This window comes from Rhinolophus hipposideros (genome assembly GCF_964194185.1).
Source record: "Rhinolophus hipposideros genome assembly, chromosome: 16".
Lineage (NCBI taxonomy): Eukaryota > Metazoa > Chordata > Mammalia > Chiroptera > Rhinolophidae > Rhinolophus > Rhinolophus hipposideros.
In genome coordinates, this window is record NC_138062.1 from 60,756,139 (window position 1) to 60,773,986 (window position 17,848).

General features: G+C 60.9%; 1 protein-coding gene across 3 annotated transcripts in view; it reads left to right on the forward strand.

The window, feature by feature from the left end:
• Nucleotides 1-370: 370 nt before the first annotated feature.
• SBNO2 (strawberry notch homolog 2) overlaps nucleotides 371-17,848 on the forward strand; it is a 47,717-nt gene continuing 30,239 nt past the window's right edge. For 2 of the 3 annotated variants that reach the window (XM_081076924.1, XM_081076926.1), the window contains exons 1-2: nucleotides 371-470; nucleotides 13,331-13,514. In XM_081076924.1, coding sequence (XP_080933050.1) covers nucleotides 13,395-13,514 — 120 coding nt within the window. In that variant the 5' untranslated portion in view covers nucleotides 371-470; nucleotides 13,331-13,394. Of the gene's footprint in view, nucleotides 471-3,699; nucleotides 3,739-13,330; nucleotides 13,515-17,848 lie in introns of those variants that run through there. The other variant, XM_081076925.1, reaches the window with a different exon arrangement.

A 17,848-nucleotide genomic window follows, 5' to 3' on the forward strand; every position in this document is an offset into this window, starting at 1 on the left:
CAGATAATTGGGAGGAAGTCTCTGAGAAAGAGGCTTTAGAGGCAAGATCTGGTTTATACAAGAACCCCAATAGTTTAAAGGTCAGGGGTGAGAGTGTACCAGGGGAGGGCACAGCCAGTGCAAAGTCCTGGAGGTTGGACTGGTTGGTTCTATACTCATGCTACATAGGAGAAAACTGAGGCTCGCAAGGGTAAACCACGAGCTAGGCTACGAACGTTAGTTGGTGGGGTCGGGATTCGAACCTAGGGCCTTTGAGTCCCAGCCCCCTCAAGGGGCTCAGGGGCCAAGGTCCGCCTGGGATGGTCCCGCCCCGGACCACGCCCCGCCCCAGAGGCCCCGCCCCGCGGCATGACCGGAAGTGCGCGGCCACCCCAAGATGGCGCCCGAAACCCGGAAGTGAGCGAGGCCGCGGCGAAGCTCGGTGAGACGGAGGCGCCGCGGGCTCCGAGCCGGCCGGACCCGGGTCCGAGGTGAGGCGCGTCCGGCCTGACCCCAACCGAACTCCGCCGTCCCCGCCCAGCCCGAGCCGGGTTCCCCGGTCCGCGCGCGCGCGGGCACCCCGCGGCGGCCCCTGCCCGTGGCCGAGGGTTCCGGGGTTCCGGGGCTGCGGGCGGGGGGAGCGCGGCGGCGTGTCCCCGCCCTCCTCGGAGAACCCCCTGCACCGCTCTCCGCCGTGCACCTGACCCCTCCCTCGGCCGCGACCCTTTTGCCCGGTTCTCCGCCGTTAACCCTCCCTCGACCCCCCCCGACCCCCGAGCCCGCCGTCTGCGCGACCCCCGCCCCTGCGCGGCTGTCCGAACCCTGTTGGGCGCGTGTCCGCGGCGACGCCCCAGCCTTTCCTTCCCTCTTTCCTTGGTGACCCCCCGCAGCCCCGCTCGTCGGTGATTCCCCGGCCACTTCTTGGTGACCCCCGAACTTGACTTTGGTGACTCTTGACCACGCACTTTTCAGCGACTCTCCGGCACTTTGTGACCCTCACCTCCTAACCTTCGCGAGTCCCTGACCCCTTCCTTCCTGTGACCCCAGCTTCTCCCTTTCTGGGGGTCCCCGATCGCTGCCATCTTGGTGGCCCCTGACCCCAGGTCCTTGGTGATGCTGCTCCTTTCTCAGCGTTCCTCCTCCCAGGACCCCTTCTTTCCTGGCTTTGGTTCCCCTACTCCGGGGGGGCAGACACTCTGGGCTTTGGACTGGGGGCCTTGCTGGTGTCAGCTGACCTGGCTGAGCGTGTTGGAGTGGGAGTGTCACCCGGATCTGGCACTGGGAGCCGGCTGCCAAGGACGGCGGGAGTGGGTGGGATGAGGGCGTGCAGAGATGGCCCCCACCCCAGAGGTGGGTGGACAGGGAGGGCGAGGCTGCCAGTCGGGTCCTGCCCACCAGTTCTGCTTCCCAGCACCCCAGAGCAGGAGGCTGGTGAGGCCTGGAGGGACTGGGCGTGGACTGCCAGGCGGGAGCCCGGGGGGGCAGTGGGGTGTCTCCTGGCATGACATTATTAAGGCTGCGGAGAAGGAAGAAGACTGAGTCTGTGAAATGTGTGTCTGGGACAATTCTGCTTCCCGGAACGCGCCCCGGACCCGCCTGCCCCACCGTTCTTCCTCTCCACCCGCTGCCCCGCCATGCCGGGTTTGGCCATCTGTGTGCACCTAGCATAGGAGGGTCCCCAGTCAGCAGCCAGCCTGTGATGGAGCCTGCCGGCAGTCTGAGGGGTGGGGAGTGTTTCACGGCGCTGCCGAGGGGGCTGCTGTTGGACTGAATCTAGCTGGGAGGCTGCCTGCCTACTGCTGAGGGTCTGTCCCTGTGGTGCTTCAGGAAGCTTCAAGGAAAATGGGACTGGGGCTCGGGGACCACAGACCCCAGAGGGAAGAAAGGCTGCCTGTCACAGGCACTGAAACCCCAGAGATGGTCAGAGGCCAGCCGGTCTTTCCATGTGAGGCCTGGCCCTTCCTCCAGGCCAGGCATCCTAGGGCTGGGCCTGGTCCTGTGCTGGCTTTCCCCCCCCTCGCTCGGGCCCTGCGTGCCTGGCTGCGGGGGGCGCTGTGCTGCTGAGGACTCTGAGCCGAGGAGGGATCCAGTGCCCTGTCTTTGAGGCTGAGCCCTGGGGTCCCATCGGCCAGGGCATCCTTTCTTCCAGGAACCCTAGAATTTCCCAGAGGAGGCCCTGGAGGTGGGTAATGGCTGCTCTGGGCTCTGCTTGGAACCACTGTCCCCACAGCACAGTCCTCGAGTCCTTGTGAGGACACTGAATGTGAAATCTGGGTGGGTGGGCCGGGTGAGGGCAGGCCAGGCAGGGGGGCCCCAGGGGCCCCCCATGGTGGGGGAGGTGTAGGCAGGCACCTGTCAGACCCCAGGGAGCCTGGTGAGCGCTAGCCATTGTCGTCCCCAGGGACAAGCTAGTGCTGGGATGAAGTGGTGGGGGTGGGGAAGGTACGCTGGGATTTTGGAAGGCAGGAGGGCGCTTTTGTTTAACTCTTGAGTGTCTGAGCAGATGTCTGCTCACACCTGCCTGGAGCCCGGATGGCTCAGAGTGTGTGTTGGAGTGTGTGTTGCGGGGAGACGTTTGTGCTGTGGCAGAGGGGTGGGGAAAGCCCGGGGGCCCAGACCAGGGGCTGGGTTTCCAGAGGAGGCAGTTGGCTTTGAAGTTGGGAAGGGCAGGTGGGCTGCAGGTGGCAGGTGGGCCGCCCAGAGCCATGCTCTCCAGCTGTGTGACCTTGGGCCAGTCACCACTTTCTCCTGGGGGGAAACTGAGGCTGGACCCCCACAGCCCACAGCCTTGTCCCCCACCAGGGTGTGACCAACTTGGTCACACTTGGTTCAGCTTGGATCTAGCAAAGTCTCAAACGCCCCTCCAGCAGGGGCCGAGCCGGAAATGCTGACCGGCGCAGGGCTCTGGCCGCAAGCTCTGGCCGCGTGAGCCGGCTTGGTGGGTGAATAAAGAGGCAACTGTGTCCAGTCCCCTGAGGCCACCTCCCCCTAGGACGGCCTCCTGACGAAGCCTTTATGGCCCTGGGCAGGGGTAATGTGATCTCAAAGTGTAAACACAGTGCCAGGCTGACACAGCAGGGTGGGGTGGCAGCCCCCCATGGCACTGCAGTCCCAGGTATGTGTGTGTGTCTCTGCGCGTAGATGTTTGTGGCATGTGCACACGCATGGGTGTGAGAACATATGTGCATGTCATCTGAGAGCATTGTGTGTTTTGTGCTGAATGCACGCATGTTTGTGTCCATGTGAGTGTGCTCTTACATGTGTGGGCATGCATGTGGACACGTGTCATGTGTGAGTATGCACGTGCATGCACGTGCAGTTGTCGTGGGCAGGCTGGGCACGTCTCCAGCCACCGTTTCCCCAGCCAGGGGCGGTGTGGTCAGACTGTAGGCAGGCTGGGCACGTCCGGCCGCCGAGGGGGCTGTAGCGTGCGGTCACCAGACTCGGTCCAGGCCCAGCCTGCCCCCTGCTCAGGCCCAGCTTCCTGGTCTGCCCAGGCCCGTGCTTGTCTTGGAGTCTTGGTGTCCACGGGGCACCCGGCAAGCACGGGTCCCCTCTCCCCTGACTGGAACCCCCAGTTCCTGTTCTTTGGAAGTGCCCTCCCCCTCTCTTGCCGCTGGCAGGTCCCACATGACAAGCCATGGCTGGGGCAGAATGCAGACTTCCTTCAGGGTCCTTCCGATGGTGACAGCCACCCCTCGGTCGCCAGCTTCCATCACTGAGAGGTCTGGCCACACTGCTGGCAGGCGGGTGACTCAGGTGAGGGCCCAGACTGTGGTTTCTGTTGCTGGGGCTCTGTCACCTGCTGCCCTGGGCTGCCCAGGCCAGGTCCCCTGGGGAGGCAAAGACAAGACCTACCATTTGTTTATTTTCTATAATATGGGTGGACCTCAAAAATGATGCTCAGGGAGAGACGCCAGACACGGAGGGCCACAGTGTATGATTCCATGTATGTGAAACGTCCAGAACAGGCACATCCCCAGACAGGACGTGGGTTAGTGGTTGTTGGGGGGGTAGGAGTGACTGCTGATGGGGACGGAGCTTCTTTTGGGGTATGGAATGTTCTGGAACTAAATAGAGGTGCTGGGTGTACGACTCTGTGAATGGACTAACGCCACTGAGGTGTGTGTGCACTGAATGGGTAAGTGTGTGTAAGTGTAAGTCTTGTCTCCATAAAGCAAAGTGTTACAAAAGGCAGAGAAAGGAGAGCCTGTGCTGGCCCCGCCAGTGCCCATGTGTTGTGGCCTGAGCATGGCTCCCACTGGCAGCTCACATGCAGGCACTTCTCACGGCCCCGTGGGGAGGGCAGAGACGGTGCCATTTCCCATTTTTGGGGGGAGAATGAGGCTCCCTGTGTGTTCCTCACCAAGCCCCCGGTTTGCCCCAAACCACTGCTGGGGAGGAGGAAGCGTGCGTCCTGCAGGAGGTGGCCCAGGTCCAGGGGCACCGTGGGTGGGATGTGGGCGGCTGGGAGGGGAGCGGCCCATGGGGGCGGGCCCAAGAGGCAGCTCCTCCCTGAAGTCAGGCCCAGTAGGAGGTGATGGGCTAGGGGCTGGCACTGCCCTGGGTGTCCCATAGGTACCCCTTATGATACCAGGTGACAGAGGGATGGGAGTGACCCCAGGAAGTTGAGTACGTCCTGGGTCAGCTGTGGGGGTTGCTGTTCCTCTGTGCTACCCAAGGGTCAGAAAGAGTGTCCTTAGTGTGGCCGCTAAGGACATGGCCCAGGGAGTCCGAGTCCCCTAGAGGGAGGCGGACCCTGAAGGAAGGTGTGTGTATTTGGCCCTTCGCTGTGTGCTGGGTGGTCTGCCCAGCGTCTCCGAGGGCTCAGGATCTCTGATGTTTCTGTCAGGTGTCCCCTGCGAGCCCAGAACCCAGCTGTTCTCCATGTACAGGGTTCCCCTGCCTCCCAGAACGTGCTCGCCACTAACCTGCAGCCACGCTGCACCCTTCCCTGTGGCTGGGTGGGCATGTAGAGTTGGTTTCCCATCTGATTGGCTTCTGTCCCCGTAGGAGCAAATCCCAAGTGAAACCAAAACAGGCCTCACTCCCCTTGTTCCCAGGTCTGGGGAGTGATGCCTCCGCGCTGGAAGGAGGTCACCACGCATCTGGGGCGTCCACTCCCGGGTCAGAGGTTGTTTGTTGACACAGGAAGCTGGGATGGTCTGAAGGAGCTGGGGTCAGCTGGGGTCCCAGCGGGCAGTAAACTTAGGGCCCTGAGTCATCAGTTGCTGCGGCAGAGGTGGCCCAGAGGCACTGGGAGTCACTGTGTCGCTCCTGGCTGAGTCTGGCCAGAGCAGAACGTATCTTCTTCCTCTGCATAAGAGGGGAGCTGCCAGGGAAGGCTGGTCCCTGGGGGCTGGGACAACGCACGTGTCAGGTGGGGGAGTCGGGGGCTGCTCAGCGGGGCTGCTCCAGTGTCAGGGTGCCGTCCTGGGCGGTTTGGTACACCTGTGCCCTGGAAGTTTTGGAGTTGGGGATGCAGGACCCCTTCCTGCCCCCACCTGGCTTGTGGGTCTGAGCTTGGTCCTGGCGGCACAGAGCCTCTCCTGGTATCACCAGTGAGTATGTGAGCTGGCCTGTCGAGCAGCATTTTTGGGGGTTTCCATCAGATTCTGGCCCACCAGGACCTCGGCCCACTGTTTTGGGGAGACTCAGAGTGAGTGAGCACCCCCCTCAGAGTGAGTGAGTCAGGGACAGCCTTGGGGGTTCTTGGGTGGTAACAGGAGGGCTGGGTGGCTCTGTGGGAACCTGGAGGAAGGCGCCCCAGAGGGCGGGCTGGGTTTGAGGCCTGGACTGCCAGCTTTGAGAAATCAGGGGCTGCCACCCCCAAATCCAGACCTGCCACTTCTCTTGAAAAACCAGCCCGTCTGGAAGCCTGGGTTGCATTCCTGCGCCAACCGGCCCCCCCACAGCCTGGCCCCTCTGCTGGCCCTGGGGAGGCTCCCAGGAGAGGGGCCACCTGGGCTTCACTGCTCCAGGCACCTTCAGGGGGCAGAGCCGGCGTCCCCAGAGCCTGGTACTGTGCAGGGCCTTGCTGCCCGCTGGTCCACTCACTAGCGAGCTGTGTGCTTTTTCAATGACAACCCCAGAACCCTCGCTGTCCCAATCCTGGGACCTGTGGACATGTCACCTCACGGGAGGGGTGATGATGGATTCCCAGGGAGACCAGGGTCCTCATAAGCAGAGAACTGTCTGCCCTGGAGGCTGGAGGGGAGTGGGAGACTTGAGGCTTGAGGAGGCTGCTGCCGGCCGGCTGTGAAGATGGGGTCAGCATGTGGACTGGGGTGTGAGCAGGTGGCCTCCAGAAGCTGAGACCCAGGCCCTGCCAAGCGCCATGCGCTGACTGTCCCTGGCCCTGTGGCAGCTGCCTTCACTGGACTCTCCCCAGAGGGCGCAGCACAGATCCCAGCGTGGGAGCCCGAAGCTGAGGCTGCGGGCTGGCCTGGATTTCCCGCCACAGGCTGAGTGACGGAGGACCCACGTGTGCCGTTTTAAGCTGCCAAGTTGTGGTCACTCATCACAGCAGAAGGAGAAACAGGACCAGTCTCCGTTGGCAGCTCCTGGGGTTCCTGCTACTGCAATTTAGGGGCCTCTGCCTTCTTTCCAGAGAGGGGCACAGGGTTTAGCCCAGCGCAGGTGTCTCTCGAGCAAGGTCACCGTCCCCTAGCCCAGCCTGAAGCCAGGAGGGGCCTGCTCCTCCTTTGGGACACCAGCGCCCTTCAGGCTGGGGCAAAGGTCCATTGTAATGATCTTGGCACCAAGCTGGATCGAAGGAGGCCGAGGCGGGTGCTGACTGATCAGGCCACTCATCTGGGATTAGTGTGACCTGGCTGTGGGCAGCACCAGCTGCTGTCCCCCTCAGGGCACTCCGAGGGGCTGGGGGAAGGGACCTGCCATGCCGGATGGCTCGAGGCACACCTGACATCAGAGGGATGGCAGCAAGTGCCAGGAGGGACAGTCCACCCTCTGCGTGGAGCCTGACACTGTGCACATCAGTGTCGAAGGACCAGGAAGCTGGGGCCCGTGGGATTTGGCTTAACATGTGCTCCGGGGAAGAAGATCTGGGGGTTAGAGAGGACCACAAGCTTGGTGTGCCTAGACCCGCTTAAAGACCACAAGGAAGCCCAGGACCTGAGCAGACAATTCCCGGGAGAGGAAGCCTCACGGAAGACGGCTTCTGCTGGAGGCTGGAGGACTGTGCCGTGTACTTGGGAACTCAGACCCTGACCCTGCTGCCTGAGCTGCTGTGTGGGCCCCCGCCTCACCAGTAGCTGTTAGAGCATCGCCATTCAGCCTCGCCCCTTGTGGGGCCGTCACGAGGGCCACTGCCTGGCCAGCTGATCTGTTCTGGATAAGTAGACGGGTCTGTGAACCTGTGGTCAGTAGATGCAGTGGCCGGAGACAGCCAGCCACAGGCGACTCAGAAACAGTGCCCCTGGAGCCCAACCTGAGGCCTCCTTTTCTGCATAAGTGTTTGTTTCGCCGAATATCACTCCTTAAATATGGGCTCAGTTCTGCTTTCCCAGGTGCAGTTTCTCCTGCTGGCTGGCTGGCTCTTGGGGTGTATGTGTGGCTGAGAGTGGGGGCATAGTGCCAACATCGCTGCATGCTTTGCCCGCTGGGTCTGTCCTCAGGCACATGCTTATCCCTGAGCTGGGCGCCCAGGCCAACAGCAATGTTCTGGGGTGGCATAAGGGGACACTGTGTGTGTGCTGTGTGCCGGCCCCCACGTGGTCAAGTTCTGCTGCTTTTGCTCTTGGGGGTCAGCCTGGGGTGACAGGCTGTGAAGCCACCCCCCTACCAGGGCCTTCTCCGTTCACTGTCTGCTTACTGGTCCTCCATTCAGCCAGGTGTTGACGGTGCCAGGGTGTCAGCTGAGCCACCCCGTGGCTCGGCTCTTCGGAGAAGCTGTGGGATTCCCCCTCTTGCTGGGTAGGGTGGCCACCTGTTGCCTCGGCCTGGAGCATGGGGGATCCATATCCAGCAGTACAGGCTGTGTCAGTTCAGACAACCCCTCTGCGTGAAGCGCCTGAGCTCAGCCCTGTGGGGAATCTGTGGGTGCCATGGTGTCCTGCAGGCCACCTTTCACCACCTTGAGAGCATAGCTGGAGGCTCGGCCCTGGCCTGCACTCTCGGGGGGGCTTTCGAGCCGCCCACCTTGTGCTCCTTGTCCCAGATGGATGGGCTCACCCCCATCCCACCCCACCCGCGTGTGCATGGGGCCAGGCTCCTGCTGTCTTTGGCATGCCAGAGCTGCCGCAGTCCAGACATCTCCTGGGGACTCTGTAGAAATCCGATGTTACATGCTTGATGCCATTCTGGCCCCGTCAACCTTGCTCCCGGCCCCCAGGCATCACTGGGATTCGGGCCGAGGGTCAGAGTGGCTCCAGCTGGGTTTTGCAGCCGCCTCCTGTCCTAGTGTCCTGGGGTAGCCATGCAACTGACCACAGGCAGCTTACACCACAGATTTGTGCTCTCCAGAGACCACACATCTGAGATGAAGGTGTCAGAGGGCTGTGCTCACTCTGAAGGCCCCAGGGAGCGTCCTTCCTGCCTCCTCCAGCTTCTGGGGGCTCCTGTGTCCCTGGGCTTGTGGCCGCAGCACCCCATCTCTGCCTCTGTCTTCACGTGGCTACTCTCTCACCATGTGACTGTGTCCTTTTCCCCCTCTTACAAAGACACCAGGCTGTGCATTAGGCCCACTGTGTTCCAGCATGACCCCATCTTAACCAATTTCATTTGCAAAGACCCTGTTTCCTAATGAGGACCTGTCCACAGGTTCCCAGTGGATATGAGTATGGGAGTATGGTTGCCCCATTACACCTCATCTATCTCACTGCTTCCCCCTGCAGCGTGGGGCTTCCTACAAATCTGCAACTCCATCGTCGTTCACCAGCTGTCATCCAATCCCCTGCTGGCTCTTGGGCGCTGGCGTCTCACCCTGGCCCCATGTTCCCCTTTTCCTGCACAGGAAATACTCAGGATATACTCCTGTGCTTTCTACCCGAGTATATCCTGGCCTCAGTTCAGCATTCAGTAGGTGGGGAATGGGCGCCTGAGACTTTGGGGAGGAAAGAGCCACCACATTCCGCAGACCTCCCCCACTTCCTTTTGTCCTTGGGGTAGCCCACTCACGGAGGTGGCTGTCCAGGGGCACATGCCCCTTGGGGAGTCCTGGGAGAGCTGAGCTGTGCTGTGCGAGCTGTGCCCAGGAGCCCAGGCAGAACGTCATTGTGGGGCGGGTGCCCTCACGACCAGCCAAGGGTCTCACCTCACGCTGAGTGCTGCTGGCTGGGCCCCTCTGCCCAAGCCTGCCCATGTCTGCACCCAACTTCACGTCCAGCTGCATCTGGGCAGCTCCATGTAGGAGCATAGCAGCCTGTCCCTTGTTGGGTCCCTCACTGGGGACTGATCCCAGGTTGCCCCTGGCCCGTGAGGCGAGTGGGAAGCTGCCCACCACAACTCTGCAGACTCCATGATGGCCCTCCTCCCAGATAGTCCCAGGGCCACGCCAGGCCCGGCCAGGCCTCCGGTACCACCAGGGCCTCTGCCCTAATAGCTGAGCCCTGGGAAGCCTCGGCCAGTCCCTGCTCCGCCCCGTCTGGGTCCCAGGGTCGTCACTCAGAGCCTGAGGGAAGGGCGGCTGGAGGGGCTGCCGTCCTGCATCCGGCAGGAGGTCAGCATGTCCCTGTTGCCTGAGCGCTGGTTCTTTGGGGACAGCCTCATCCTGGCTTGGCAGGACCCACATGAGGTGACAGGTGGCCATCGGGGTCCAGGCACCACCAGGTGGGGGGTCTGGGCAGCTGTCTCATGGTGCTTGAGGGCTGAGCCGGTAGCTCAGTGTGTGGTGACACCCTCGGTCTGTCCTGGGGCACCAGCCCCAGGGCCATGCGGGCACAGCGTGGAGGCCAGGGCATGCCCGGGCGTCAGACTTTCCTAGATTTCGGCCTCTCCCCACCTTCCACCCGCAGTGGTCCTGTCTGGGCGACTGCTTCTTGATCTTTGTCTTCTACGATGGTTCATATGAAAACCTGATCTCAGAGGGAAATCCTGGGAGCATGAACCACGGTGGTGACTGCAGGCCCCTCCCTGCGGGCAGCACCCACACTTTACCTGTCATGAGCGGCCGGTCTATAAATACCAGGCCCAATGCTTGGCGCTCTGACCTTTGGCCCTAAGAACCTGCCAGGTGCCTTCTGGGGTCATCCTGGGGCAGCTGGGAGTTCCCAGGGATGAGGCACATTCATGCTTTGGAGCTCGGGGATGGGGGCAGGGTCCAGAGCTTAGGGCTGCGGGGTGTGTCAGCAGAGACCAGAAAGTAAGGGGATGGGACAGGCTGTGTTTGTGGGGCATGGGGGGAGCAGGAAGCCTGCGGAGTAGAGTTTCCAGGGCAGCGACAGTTGATACTTGACCTGGTTATCAGAGGAAGGGGGCACTGTAGGGGTGGCCTCTGGCATGAGGATGGTGGTGGGTAAAGTGTCCACCCCTCCTTTGCAGCCCCCTACCCAGCCCTTAACCCACTTCCTGTCTGTGGACGCGCCTGTTCTGGACGTTTCCCGTAAGTGGAATCACACACTGTGTGGCCTGTGTGTCTGGCTTCTCTCATGAGCACCGTGTGTTCAAGGTTCATCCACGTTGTGGCGAGTGGCAGCGTCTCCTTTTCATGACCGAGAGACACTCCTGTGTGTGGACGGGCCACACTGTGTGTATCCGTTCGTGTAGGTATGGCCACTTTAACAACAACAAAAGGTTGTTTTGTTTAAACAACAAAAGGTTGTTTCCACCTTTTGGCTGTTGTGAATCGTGCTGCTGTGGCCTTCTGGGTACAGGTTTTGTGTGGACACAAGTCTTCATTTCTCCTAGGTGGACACCTAGGAGCAGAATTGCTGGCTCTGTGTTTAGTCCCTTGAGGAACTGCTGCCTTCCAGGCACCCACCCCACTTTACACTCCCGCCTACCACGTGTTTCGTCTGCCCTGAGCCTGGTGGCGGCCTTGTCACATGGCCACATCGCTCCCCTCCCCATACTCCCAGGTCGAGGTCTGAATGCTGTTTGGTCAGAGAAGCCTGGCGTCTCCCTCATGTCTTGACCCCCCCAGGTCTTAGCCCCCAACCAAGTCTGGAGCTCTCCCCACAGGTGACAAACCTCTTGCTCTGAAGGAAAGTGATGGCTGGACAAAAGGTGAGGACACAGTGCCCAAGCCTCGTGGGGCTGCCACTCAGAACGGGTTCCATGGGGTGTTTGTGGATGCAGCTGACCCTGGGTCCTGGAATGGGCCTCCGGGGCTCTGGAGGGGGTGGGGGCGGCCATGCAGGCCAGAGCGATGCATGAGGGGCAAGTGCAGGGCCGGGCCCGCTGCTTGCGGGGTCTCTCGGGCACAGCACACCCTGAGGACTGGCCAGGGGGCTCTGGGAGCCACCTGGTGCCCCTTGTGGTTGTCAGGCCGTGGGCTCTGGATGGTGCTTTCCAACGGAGCAGCTGGGCTCCACAGTCACAGCCGAGAAGTACCCGGTGTGAGACGGGGTTGTCCAAAGAGGGGAGCCGTGGCCGGGAAGGGTGCAGATAGGGATTTTGGGGAGCAGGGATCTCAGGCAAGGACATGTCCCAAGCGCTCACTGTAGAGAAGGGATGAGAGCGAGCCAGCCAGCACCCCTGGTCAGCTCCAGGAGCTTTCTCTGTTGAGTAGAGGTGGTTCCTGCCTGCCTCCTGTCCCAGGTGTTGGGGGCAGAACTCCCTTGAGGGATATTCCCAAATCAAGGTGCTTCCTGGGGCCTTGAGGAAGGCAGCTCTCAGTTAAGTGACCACTGAGTTGCAGAGGCCCAGGCTCTGTGGAGAGCCCGACCAACCCATTCTCCAGATGAGCAAGTAGAGGCCCGAGGAGCTACAGTGCTGTGAGCTGCCCAGTTATCTAGCCGTTAGAATCTCTGACCCTGTCTGCCGGACCCCAGAATCTTTATAAGGACTGGCCAAGACTCCGATCACAGAATAGTCATGCTCTCTCACAGGTGACCCCAGGGCCTCCCACTTTCATCATCTAAGCCTGTGTCTCCCTGGTCCTGGCCTTTGGGAGCCTGGAGGGCACAGGCAGGAGGTGGCTGGCACTTCCGACGGTCCAGGTCTCTGGGGGCTGTGGGAAGTGGCGTCCTGCCAGCAGGCACCAGCCCAAAGGCTGCAGCAGACTGGCAGGCGGGGGCTGCAGTAGAGTCGGGCTGAGGGACGAGGGGTGAAGGCGCTGCCCCCACCTCTCGGGATTGCACAAGCTGCCCCATGGGACTGTGATTACTGGAAGTCCGGAGGATTTCTTCATTCAGGGCTTGGCTGGGAGTGGTGGCCGCCTCCCCTTCCTGCCTCCCTGGGTGATTAATGTCCCTGGACGAACATGCTGGCCTGCCTGCTGTCCCTACTCACAGTCGTGAGAGATGGGGTTCAGGGTAGGGCGGCTTGATCAGAGGCCACAGGGCAGATGGAAGTTGTGGGGGGTTGTAGTCGGCGGGCCCTGTGGCTACAGGCACTTTTCCGAGCGGGGTCTGCACTGTGTGTTCTTTCCCTGAACCAGGTCAGGGGCTCTTCCTGGGTTAGTTTGGGCTTGACCCCTTCAGAGAGACTCTGGCAAGCCTCTCCTGGCTGCTCTGGGGCGGGACTGGTCCATGACCCCAGTGGGCGCCCCCAGCTTGGAGGTGCTGGCCAGTTGGACTCTGTCTCCCAAGCAGATGTGCTGGTCACAAAGCCAGGTGTCCGGGGGTCAACCCTCAGCCCTGCTACTCACACCAGGGGTTCCCGAGCTCATTGCTCTCTTTGTGAGTGTCAGGAGCGCCCCCCCCCGGGAGGCCCACGTTACTCTGTATTTTGTGGGCGAGGTGCCTGAGATGCTGCTGTGACCAGCGGAGGGAAATGAGGTGGGGGGTGGCTGGCCACACTGAAGGGGCTGCCCCCATCTCAGAGGTCCAGGCCCAGTGTCCCCTGGGGGTGTGGTTCGGCAGTAAGCGAGCCTTGTACGGGCTTGGACTGTGGAGGCAGAGTGAGGGTCCTGGCCTGGAGGCTGAGGGATCCCCCTTCCTCAACACAGCCCTGGGAAGAGGGAACCGAGAGGTCCCCAGACAGCACTGTGGTGTGGGGGGGCCTCAGCTCACACCCCCCGTTGAAGTGGGGCAGTCAGGGTTGGAGTGGGTGTGGGGTGTGGCCCCTGGGGTCCTCTCAGCTGAGGCAGAGCCTGGGGGAAGCGCCCTGACTTCACTCCCTCTGTGCAAGCCCTGTCACTGCCCTTCGCCCACTGTGTCTTGTCCCCAAGGAGGGGTTCTTCGCTCGTTGGAGTTAGTGTGACTTCAGGACCTTCCGTGTGTCTCCCCAGGTCATGATGCCGCCACCTCGGAGCAAGAAGCCCAGATAGACGCCCCCAAGGCCCGGAGCCCCCAATGCTGGCAGTGGGGCCTGCCATGGACGGGGAGCTCCCACATCGCGAGGCCCCGCCGGCCGGCAGCGTCCTGTACAGCCCGCCGCCCCTGCAGAGCCCGCTGTGTGGGCCCAGCGTCCAGGTGAGTCCAGTCCGCAGCCCTGGCCTTGGGGTGCGACGCTGCCCGCAGTGGGCCCGTGCCACCGAGGTCCTCAAATGGGAGCCACTAGGTTTCTTTTACAAAGGCCACAACTGGCCCTCCGACAGCTGCCGTGGCCTGGCTGCCACCTTCACCTGTGGGACTTTGAGGGCTGGGATCCCTGTGACGGGTCGTGGTCATTTATTTTCCTTCAATGTTGTTTTCTTTGTAATTTAATTTCTTAAGTAGTTTTGGATTTGTAGGAAAAGGACATGGAGACTTCTCATGCGCCCCACGCCCACTTTCCCATTACCAACATCTTGTGTCACTGAGTGAGCTACATTGTTACAGTAGATGGACCAACTGTGGATATGTTGTTATTAACTCAAGTCCACAGTGCACAGCAGGCCTCTGTCTTGCCTGGGTGGTGGATGGTCTATGGGTTTGGGCAAAGGCACAGTGACACGGATCCACCATCCCAGAGTCATCAGAGTAGTGTCACTGCCCTAACACCCTCTGTGCTCCCCATGTACTCCTCCCCCAGCCCCGGCACCCACGGCTCCTTTTCTTATGTCCGCAGTTTTGCCTTTTCCAGAATGTCCTGTGGTTGGAACCATACAGCGAGTAGCCGTTCAGACCGGCTCCCTTCACAGTAATAAGCACTTAGGGCTCCTCCGTGTCTTCTCGTGGCTCGATCGCCCGTTCTCTTTAGTGCTGAGCAACCTTCCATCATCTGATGGACCACAGTTTGTGCACCACCCTGGAGGGCATCTCGGTGGCGCCCAGGTTTTGACAACTGTAATAAGTCACACGTAACAAAACCACCACAAGTGCCAGCTGGCCCCTCATGTCACAGGCACGAGAGGCCCTACGAAGAGAACGGTCCAGGTGCTCCAGTGAGTCAGGCCTGGTGTCTCCTTTCCTGGACAAAGGTTATCTCTTCTACTGTAAAAAGAAAAACTGTGTTTCTTGGTGGGGAGACCGGAACTGCAGGGGTAGGGGGGACGGGGGAGAGCAGGTGGGGTACTGGGAGCCAGGGAGCAGCCTGGGAGCGTCAGGGATGGGGGGGCAGGAGAAGGGTTGGGCTGAGGGAACGAGCATCAAGCTCAGGGTGCCGAGGAGTCAGGAAATGCGCCCCCGCGTCAGGGTTGAGCTCCCGGAACCACTGGGAGGCCCCCGGCCCATAACCAGCGTGTCAGAACGGGCTGGGAGGGCACGGACCCTGATAACCTCCGTGCCTAATGTGATGGCACGGAATCCCAGCTTCCAGGGTCAGCCTCAAACACGGGGGGGGGGGGGGGGGGGACGACACGACGACAACAGAGAATCAGGACTGTGATACCACCTGTGACTCAAGGCTGGCTGACATCCAGCGCCTTCAGCCAGGGTCCAGGCACTGCCGTGACCAGTCCAGCCTCCTCTCCCCTTCCTGGTGAAGCTGTGTCCACATGTCCTCTGCCTCTTTCTAAGCCTCTGCTTACGGCTGCCACCCTCCCGTCCCCTTGTGGTCCCCACCGCCATCCCTGCGTGGCAGCGTGTGTTTTTCCTGGGGTCCCATTGCAACTGTTTCATAGGCTCAAAGCATGCCTGCTGTTCTGTAGTGAACAGGATTCCTTCTGAGCACCCCATAATTTGCCCACTTATTTCCCTAGTGTTGGGCTCTTGGGGCGTCTCCAGTGTTCCTCTGCTATACATAGCATGCTGTTCTTTCCTCACTGGGCTTTCCTCCCTCTCATGGACTCGTCATCCCTGGGCTGTTTCTGGAATATAATTCCTGGGTCATAACCCACCGGGCGGGTGGCAGAGGATGGAGCCGTTCCGCAGGAAATGTGCTCCTGCCATGTTCCCTGTATGGTGACCTAGGAAGCCAGCCAAGGGCCAGGATGTGAGCTCTGCCTGGATAGCCTGTGGGGACCTTAGGGGCTCAGAAACTGGAATGACAGAGGGATATTGGGCCATAATTGGGACCCTGGTACAAGGGAGCTGCCGGTCAAGCCCTGGCTTTGGCTCTGGGCAGTCGGAGCCTGGCAAAGCGGGCTCCATGGTGCTGACTGAGGCTGGGCTGCCCCTCCCAGGGCCGTGTACCCAGCTTGTTCCTCTTGAGCGACCAATTGTGGAGGTTGCCCCTCAGGCCACACCAGGTCTGGCCCAGGAGTGACCGGCAGACTCTAGCCCTTTCAGGCTGCGGGTACGTGTGGGTTGGTGTGGGTGGCACACTCCTTACCTCTCCTGTGTCCTGGCGGGTGGAACTGAGCTCAGGAGGAGGCGCCAGGGAGCGGGCAGGAGTGCAGCTGGCCTCAGGACTTTTGGTGTCACTAAAGTGGCTAGATTTAGCAAATAAAAACACAGCTGTCCAGTGAAATTTAAGTTTCACATATAATTTTTTAGCATGTGTATCTCCTACAATACTTACAGTAAAAATTCTTTGTTGTTTATCAGAAATTCCAGTTTCACTAGACGCCTTGTATTTTGTTTGCCGCCTTAGCAGGAGTGTCATCTTCCTACATCAGCTTACAGGTAGCCTTGGCAGCTTCCGGCTAGTGAGCCAGGGCCTGGCCCTCTCCAGCTGGAGAATCCCCAGGCAGGCTCTGATTGGCTGGCCAGTCATGTGTCCATCTCTGGGGCCAGTCACCTCCCAGGGGCCTGCCCTCTGAAGGCAGAGCCCCACCCTCTGGCTTCAAATAGAAAGTCCCCCGGAAGCCTCTGATTGATGGTGTGGTGCTGCAGGCCCTCTGTGGGTGGCACTGGGGTGTCCTGGACTGGCCGCCTCACCGTCCTTGATTAGAGCCACGTGCTGGGGGAGGGTGTTGGAGTGCTGGGTAGACAGAGCCACAAGTGACCCCCACCATCCTGCCTCGCCAACTGAGGCCTTGAGGACCTGGGGATCCCCTGGCCTGGGAGCTCCGTGAAGGTTCCCCCAGGCCTGATCTAGGTACATGTGGAGAATGTCAGGTGACTGAAGGACCTCCTCACCCCAGTGCCCCCTCTTGTGGGCCCATAGTGCAAGTACCCACCCTCTGGATCCCCCTGGCCCGAGGCACTATCACATGCCCCCAAGACCATTTATGCTAATTCACCCAATGAAGCCGAGCACAGTCTGGAGTTAGAATGTTCTGGAAGTGCCCGTGGCCTTGGGAAGTTCACATCCTTCTCTGGAGCTGGATTTCTCTTCTCAAATGGGGCTGGAGCAGACAAGTAATCCTGGACCAGGGCCCTGGGGAGACCCCATCCTTCTCCCCAGGCCACAGGGCCGCAGCTTCCTTCCGGAGGCTTCCACAGCAGATTCCTTGTAAGAGTATTCATGCTGCCGCTTTTATGCTGGGGAGAGGCCCCGTGCTTGTTTTTCCCTCTAGCGATTTTGATTTTTTATATTTTGCAGCCTGTGCAAAAACTGATGACAGGCACGGCCCCCCAGGGTCTCCACTAGTCGATAACATCTGGACATGTTTCTCTCTCTCCTTCTTGTGCACTGGTTCTCTGGAGCTGGATATCTGGAGGCTGGCAGGCCCTGTGAGGGGCAGGGGTGGGGCGCAGTGATGGGCAGTCACCACTGGCTCCTCCCCTCTGCACAGAGGGGTCGCAGGAGCAGGACGAGTGAGGCTCCAGCTGGGATATGCTGGAGCATGTGTAGGCTGCTTCCTAGCCAGCTCTGGGTTAGGGTCTGAAAGAGGGAGGATGCAGCAGCCTGGGGAGTCGCACCCCGTGGCCTGACTGAGGGCAGGACCTGCATGGGCTGGGTGGTGCGGGGTGGGGAGTGGCTGCCAGCCTCTGGGCTCCCTTCCCAGACTCGCCGTCCAACTGGGACAAGTGAGGACAGTGAGTGTAGCCAGTAGGCCTCTCCCCAGGGATAGCTGGAGACCTCCCTGATGGGGTCCCGCTGGTGGGGCTGTGGCCTGTTTTAGGGGTGGGGACCCCTGCTGAGTTGGCCTGGTGTCAGGGTGGGACATGCCACCCCCATTCTACAGAGCGGCTTAAGTGTCCACACCCCAAGCTGGTGCTGTCAAATTCCAGTGCAGGCCCCTCATGCCCCCGCTGACTTCAGGCTCACCCTTTCAGCTAACCGCTGGCCTTCCCCAAAGTAGGTTCCCTGGACCCGTTGCCTGTGCTGTGCACTCAGACCAGACAAGGTTGGCTGATGCCAGGAGGCCCCTCGGCCCATGGGAGCTGTAGGAAGTGTGGCCTCCAGACGTGCCTGGGAGGGGTTGGGCCGTGAGGGACTGGCTAATGCAGGGAGCCATCCATGGAGCCCCTGGCCTTGGCCTTAACCTCTGAGAACTCCCCTTTCCCCGGGCAGGCTGCACGTGTCCCTACAGGGACTCACACTGTTTGGATTCGCA